Raw genomic sequence first — 8,221 nt, forward strand, 5'->3', positions numbered from 1 at the left:
AAACCCTTATTGCGGAACCATGTATTATTAGATTCATATTTTCATTGACTGTGATAAAGTTTTCTCCTATTTTAAAACTTACTATGTTAATTTCTACTTTATTCCGTCTTTTAGGATACTGCTGACAGTCCTCCACCTGATGAACATGCAAATAGCATAGCAAAATGAACAAATTTAGTAGGGGAGAGTGGGGAAAGTTCAGATTCTGATGGACAAGCTTCTTGGTTAGTATGTTATGTTTATATGTTAATTTAGTAGAACATTTCTTCTTCAACTAGGGTAGAATAAAAAACTACTTTTGACATTTAGGCACAAGGTCCCGGAAAAATAGTGAAATATGCATATAAAGGCCCGAAAAACATCACAAACACCTTGAGATTATCAGAAACTATCATGAACACTTTGGGAGGGATCAACATAAGTTGTGAAAACTTATAGAACAATCATAGGACTCTCGGTTGGAAAACATTTAACCTTGAAAATAGGCCGTTAGGGAGTAAAATCTTGAAATAGTCGTTAAAAGGCCGAGAAATATCATGAATACCTTGGGAGGAACTAATGTAAGTTATAAAAATTTACGAAACAAGCACGGTAAAATTTGGTTTCAAATTTACTTCGAAATTTTTATTCTCTCTCTTCTAGGTTGCATATTAACATATTTAGTGAATGGTTACTTTAACCTTTTGTTGTTGTTGTCGTTTTTTTTTTTTTCTTTTTAAATGGCAAATTGGAGATGAATGAATTTGGGAACCTGCATGGCAAGAGTTTTTTTTGTTGATATTACCAGACACATCCATCACAGTGTAGTATTTTTTGTTGATATTACCAAACATGTATTTTGATTATGTTGTTGTGGGTTATGATTATATTGTGACGGATCTTATCTTTTTGTTGATATTTTATTGAATAGATTAAAAGAACAGGTTTTTGTAATGATTTGTAATGGGTATTATATTCAGCAGGTTATTAAAGTGCACAAATTATTTTGATTGTGTTGTAGTTTTTTATTTTACTAGAATAGATGTTATAGTTTGGATGTTATATATTAATTCCTTGATACTACGAGACATGTATTTTGCTTGGGTTGTTTTATGATAATGAACAGTTTAATTTTATATTGATTTGTATTAGATATTTTATTTAATAGATTATTAAAATGTACAGGTATTGTTTATTGAAAAAAAATATATAAATTGCAAATATAACCCTCCCTCTCAATTTTTAAAATTTATTTATTATTGGCGATGAAAAAAAATTGACACAAACTTTCTAATCCCAACAAATAATTTCGTCACACATTCACTATTTCATCACTAAATTAAAATATTTGTTGACAAAAGTTTTCGTCACTGAAGGGTCTTTTTTTCCATCTTTTGGTGACAATATTTTTGTCACTAAAAATTCTATCGCTATTTTTAATGACGAAATATTTTGTCACCCAAAACAAATATAATAAAATTTTATTTAATTCTAGTGACGAAATGAACGTTATAGGTGACAAAATATTTAACATTTAGTGACGAAATATTTCGTCACCAAATACCAATAATAGGTGACAAAATAAATTTTCGTCATCAGGTACTTTTAGTGACGACGAATTGATGACGAACGTGGTGACGAAATTATTTCGTCCCAGATCAATTTGGTGACGAAAATTTCACTATTGGAGACGAAGTGATTTTGTCATTAAAGAACCATTTTGTTGTAGTGAGTAACAACAACATAGAAGTGGTGGATGTCTTCAAAAGGTCTATCTCTCAGTGTGACTAAGGTATTGTGGAAAAATCCTGCTCCACCCAAGGTAAAATTTTGTGGCTAGTTGGCTTGGAGAGGTAGACTTAAAACTGCAGCTGTGTTAAAAAATTTAGGAGTGTTAAATGAGGAATCTGATTCATTGTGCCTGTTCTGTAAGTCAGAGGAGGAGTCAGTTCATCATCTTATGTTGTTTTGCCCATTTGCTTAGGAGGTTTGGTCTAATATGATGAAGTGGTGGGGTCTGGTGTGGGCTTTACCTAGTTCAGTTGAGGATTTATTGCTTTGGTGGTTAGAAGTCAAATTCAATAAGGGAGTTCTTAGAATGTGGCAAAATGGTACCTTTAGCTGTTATGTGGTTATTACGGAAAGCAAGGAATGAATGTCTTTTTAGTGGCAAACCAGTAGATTGGAATGAATTAGTAGAGTTGGTGAAGGTAAGGGTAGCATTTTGGAATAAATTGAATATTGCGGGGATGCAGTATTCAGTGCAAGAGATAGTCACTAATCTTCATCAGATCAAAGCTTGTGTTGGGAGTTGAAGGTTACTCCTTAGGTGATGTAAGGGGGTTAAGCTAGAGAATGGTTGGGAGCCTTGCTACCATTGCTAGTCTGGGAGTGTATGTGGTGTTATTGTTTTCTGTTTGTGAAGATAGGTGTATTACCGGGGAGTTTTTTTGTATTGTTACTGCTACTCTATTGCATTGTAGTTGTTTTGTTATTTGTTTTCTCATTTTGGCTGTTTCGATTGTTCCTCACCAATCTTGAGTTTAGTGCTATCATATGATTGTGTTTCTTTTGCGGTGCTAACCTAGTTGGGATCGTGGAGGTTAGCTATGATACTTTGTGCACTTCCCAATTTTGTTGTTGTTTGGTGGTATGTATATTGCTTTCTTCATCAATAAAGTTTTATTTTGCTAATAAAAAAAAAGAGTTAGATGAAGATGAAGATAAAGATGAAGTGACGAAGAATAAGACGGCTAGAAATGACTTTTCACATTTTGATTTTGATTTTGCTTTAATTTTCAGAAAAAATTAGGTCCACATTCAAAATTGACAAGTGTATTACACTCTCTGTCAATTTAGACAGAAAAAGTAATCGTAGCAATTTAGTTCAAAATTATAAAGAATGTCTCTATTTATATTTGAATTATAATTAACGATAAAAAAGTGAAATGAATTTTAGCCAATGTATATAAATAATGGTTGGCACTATACCTCGCATGGGCACAGGTTTTTGGGCACGTACAATAACACTTTTTAATTGTTACCATTATTATTTTGTGGCTCTTTGTCTCTCAAAGTTATACAAATATGTTGTGGTTTGCAATTAATAATTAGTGCTTGTTCCTTTTTTTTCTATTGACCATAATTTTCAAATTATATCTATATGCATATGAAGCATTTTAATGGGGAAAAAGAAAGTGAAATAAACATGAAAAATCTAGAAATCCCCTAGATGTTGATTTGTGATTATGTATCAATTTTAAGTAGAATATAACAATCCCAATCAAACAATCAAGACAAAAAGACACAACGATTTAACGTGGAAAAAACCACAATTGGACACCTCCAACTGTGATAAAAAAACCACGGGCAACAGCCACAAGACAATCCACTAAGAAGATTTAAAGGAATTACACAGGTATACTCTCAATTACTTAGCGAATCCACAACGCCTAATTGAACCAACCTCTATGTGCCTCTTCCAACCCCATCTTCACCACGGAATTGTCTTTCTGATGAGCCACTCTGGATTCCACCACAGCTTCAGGCTCAAATTCTTCAGAATACACAACTGAAGAACAACACTCTCTTTTGTAGAACAAAACACAACCTTTGATGTACTCTCTTTAGAACATGAGTTGAATACTCAATAAAACATCAAAGAAAACTCCCAAAGTATCCCCAGATATAAACCCTAGAAACCAAAAAGAAGATCTGGAGAAGTTCACCTAAAATCTGACCCAACACGCGAATTTATAGAATCTGTCCCGCGATCTCCGCTCGAGCTCAACACAGCCCGCTCGAGCGGACTGACCAAAAACAGCGTGCGAATAAACTGAGATGCGCTCGAGCGTAGGAGAATCCGCTCGAGCGTAAAATCACACCTTCCAGTATTTTTACAGGCGACTGCAGAGATGCTGAGAGCTTCCAATCCCCGCTCGAGCGTCACTTTCCCCGCTCGAGCGGGAAGGCCAAAAATGGAAAAACTGGAAAAATATAACATGCTCGGACAGGCAACTTTGAATGCATTTTTGCATTTTGCTTCGGGGGCGCTGCCCCTCGACCCCGCCGTGGCGCTGCCCCGGACCCGCCAAGGGGCGCTGCCCCCTGGACCCCCGCGAGCTGACCGGGCAGCTCGATCCCCGTCATAATCAGCGAAGTGGCAATCTTGAAAACATTAGCATCACAAACTTCTCTGAATGGCACAATTCGGGTTGGATTCGCATCTAAACACTCATAGCCTTACTGAAATAAAAAGTGCGAAAAATAAATACAACTGAAAGGAGTTTTGTCAAACGGGATTGCCAAGAAATAAAACCTAACAAAACATGTAGTCAATCAACAAGTAGTTTGCTTTATAATGTTTATGTTTTGTTTCCACTTTTTCACAGCTTTGGCAAGACACTGTTTTATTGGGATCAGATTGTTGTAGAGCCAAAATTTGTCAATAGAGTGTGTGTATATATATTAAAAGAATATTCATTAACAATTTTACGTATTTAGAAAATAATATTTAAATTTTAAAATATGTTGATCAAATTTATTTTGAATATTACTAACACCCCACCAAGTATATATATACTATAAATTCAAATTAGAGGAATTTTTTGAATATTTTTCAGGATAAATATAATTTTTGCAAAACTTTAATCTATGCAAACTAACAAAACCTTACAAACTTTTCTTACTTATGTATCAACTAATAATAAAAATTTTAGAATTTAAAATAAGTCACATTTCAAGATAGTTTTCATATTAATAATTACTCTCTACTTTAATTCCATACATATCTCTATTCAATGGCATGCATACATAGATCTGTATGGACAAGAGGGAGAAATAAAGTAGCAGTTGATGGTGACACTTCCAATCCAGACCACCCACCAATACTCTCACCTCTTTCTTTTTAATTAATTTCATCTTTAAAGTTTTGTTAATTGGCAATAATTATATATATAATAATTCTCATTCTCATTATCATTATCATTCTCATTCTCATTCTTTCTCAACATGCATGCCCACTATTATCTCTCTATTGGCCATGATTAGACAAGCATTGTATGAGGCTTACATGCTAAGAAACTCTCAGTCCTCCTTCTTAAGAATTAAATAATAATTTTATTACCAACATAAAAATCAAATATAGAATAAAACACATAATTTTATATAAGTTAACAAGATTTTATAAAATTTATTGATAGACCTATTCTAAAAAAATCTTGTGCAACCATATAACATTGGGGACCAAATATGTAACTTCTAATAAATTGAAAGTTAATAATTAAAAAGTAAAAATTAAAAGCACATCTCTCATGTTTCTTAATAGTGAATTTTTAAATTTATTTAAATTATTTCAGTCTAATCAGTACCTATATCAAATATTTTGGCAGAGATTTTCAAAATATCCTAAGAGTTGGTTGAATAGTAAAATTTTAAGAATAAAATTCAAGATTTGCAATTCTAACATATGAATCGAAATACATACAGACTGATTCAAATACTTGATTACAAAATAAAAAATTAAAAAACAACACTATAAACCATACCAAACAACCCAGTACGCGAACTTGATTCACTCGGATTTCTATCTTGTTAAACTTAATTCAATAAATAAACCATTAAACACCATCCCTTTATCTTTTCCAGGCTCCTCTCTCTCTCTCTCTCTCTCTCTCTCTCTGCAACTCTCTTATTGATGTGATTCTCCACCATAAACCAATCAACCTTTACAAAAGAGAAAGATCAAGGAGCACCATGGTTTTCTCATCCGTTCCAGTCTATCTAGATCCTCCTCATCACAACTGGCAACAACAACAGGTAATTAAGCTTTGATTATTGATCTTCAACTTCAAGTTCTTTCCTTCTTTACCTTATAGTTTCTTCATCAAAAAAGCCAATTTAAAAGATAATTATTATTCCCACTCTCTTTTCCTCATAATCTCTTCTTGAATATACCAAATCCATAATTTCTCTTTCTGTCCAATTTTGCAGCTTCCAAATCACCACCAATCCGGAGGTGGCGAGAGTGATAATAATCACTTTCCACCGCCTCTTCCGCCACCTCCAAGTGGTGGAAGTGGTGGCACCGCCACGGGCTCAACCAGGCCAGGTTCGATGGCGGAGCGGGCCAGGCTAGCCAAGATGCCACAGCCTGAGGTAGCACTTAAGTGCCCTAGATGTGAATCAACCAACACAAAGTTTTGCTATTTCAATAACTATAGTCTCACACAGCCACGTCACTTCTGCAAGACTTGCCGGCGGTACTGGACTCGAGGCGGTGCACTGAGAAGCGTGCCGGTCGGAGGTGGCTGCCGGAGAAACAAGAAAAGCAAAAGAAACAGATCAAAATCACCGGCAATGAATGATCACCGCCGTGATGGTTCTAGTTCTGCTGCCGGAGTTACGTCCACCACCACCTGCACCACTGGTATGATTGGCCACTTGATCCTTCCACCGCCACAACAATTACCTTTTTTGCCCTCTTTGCCTCACCTTAGCGACTACAGCAGCACCGATATTTCATTGAATTTCCCGGGAATTCAGCCTCCAGTGGCGGCAACAGGCGGTGTTAATGGCGGAATCGATATGGAATTCGGAATCGGAACTAATACTGGTGGTGGTGGTGGTGGTGGGTCGATTTTATCGGCCCGGTTTGCGGAGCAGTGGAGGCTCCAACAAGTGCAGCAGTTTCCTTTCTTGACTGGTTTGGACATACCATCTGGGTTATACCCATTTGAGGGTGAAGGTGTTGTTGATCCATCGGGGTTCACAGGCAGCGCTTCCACCGGCCACCTTGGATCAAAGGGATCAGGAGGACTTACTCAGGTGGCCACCTCAGTGAAAATTGAAGATAATCGAGGGGTAAATTTGTCCAGGAATTTTTTGGGTATCCCAGGAAATGATCATTATTGGGGTGGCAATGCATGGACTGATCTCTCTGGTTTTACTTCTTCTTCCACAAGCCATCTCTTGTGATTTCGCTCTCTCTTCATCTCCGAAACTCTAGCCAACAATCTTCTCTTTTCTTCCATTCAATTACTAAATGATTGGCTCAACGACAAGGCTTGTTAGTATCCCTGCTGGTGTGAGTTTGAGTCACAAAAACAGCCTCTTCAGAAGCTATCCCCAAATCTCACTTCAGCAAAAGCCTCTTGCACTGGATCACTCTTTCTAATTACTATAGGTTAAATTGACTTAAAGATAACATGTTTCAATCAACTACCTTAACTTGCAAGTTCCAAGTCCAAGAGTCTCTAAAGGATGGAAATTACATAATGGACTTGTCCTTCAAGATCTGCTAGAAAACTTAGGTATTAATGGTAGGCTTCTAGTTCTTCCAACTTTCAATTCAATTGCTTTGTTTATTATTTGTATCTTATGGGTATATTTAGAGACCTAGCTAGGTGTATGTGTTCAATGAGTTTGATATCTAACAAGAAGGCTTAAGGTGTATTGGTTGAATGCAGTATTGCAGTGTACTAAGCGATTTCCATTTAGTAATTCTATGAAAGTGTGTGTAGCAAATCAACTTCTTCTACTCCAATCCTCATAGTTTCAAAGAAGTCAAAGATTTAATCAACTTATCAAAAGAGTAATAATTATTCAGTAGTAGTCTGATAATACTGACAAGAAAAATTAAGACATGGCGATCCGTGATTTGGTTGCATCGTTACTCTTCCTTTACTATGTAAGAATTTGTTTGAGAAGTTTTTACCTGCAAGCTTCAAAACTAGGGATGCCTATTAAGAAGAATAAGCTATCGATACAGAACTCAGGCATAGATATTTATTGGGAAAAAGAATCCCATGTTTGGCCATGGGTAAGTGAAGATTCAACTAGTCCCATTGTCTTCATCTATGATTCAGAATAAGCAGATGGGTGTGAGAAGTGAGAACACTGAGAAGTTACAGTCTCCAAGGACAATGGAGGTCTCTGATTGCCCCATAAATGGTGTCCAGGTAAGTAGCATCTCAGTTCTATAAAGATACATAGTCAGTGATGTGTGACAGTTACTATAGTTTAGTCAATCACCCTCCCTCCATGCTTGGCTAAGAAGAGTAGTCATTTAACCAACTCTGCCTGATTGACTTCATTAAATGTGGCATTCCCCATCTCTCTCTCTCTCTCTCTCTCCCTCTATATATATATATATATATATATATAGAAATGCTATGTACTTATTTTCATAACGTATAGTATAAATTTAAGTTTAATTTAATTGATTGAATCTGATCTAGATATT

The 8,221-nt window shown here is 35.7% G+C and overlaps 1 protein-coding gene across 1 annotated transcript; it reads left to right on the top strand.

Annotated features, from left to right (window-relative positions):
• Nucleotides 1-5,387: 5,387 nt before the first annotated feature.
• LOC114295833 (dof zinc finger protein DOF3.6) lies at nucleotides 5,388-7,503 on the top strand. Its single transcript, XM_028240127.2, has 2 exons — nucleotides 5,388-5,796; nucleotides 5,971-7,503. The coding sequence occupies exons 1-2, from the start codon at nucleotides 5,734-5,736 to the stop codon at nucleotides 6,952-6,954; spliced, it is 1,047 nt and encodes a 348-aa protein (XP_028095928.2). The 5' UTR covers nucleotides 5,388-5,733; the 3' UTR covers nucleotides 6,955-7,503.
• Nucleotides 7,504-8,221: the final 718 nt, after the last annotated feature.

This window comes from Camellia sinensis, chromosome 1 (genome assembly GCF_055761805.1).
Source record: "Camellia sinensis isolate YWXY chromosome 1, ASM5576180v1, whole genome shotgun sequence".
NCBI lineage: Eukaryota > Viridiplantae > Streptophyta > Magnoliopsida > Ericales > Theaceae > Camellia > Camellia sinensis.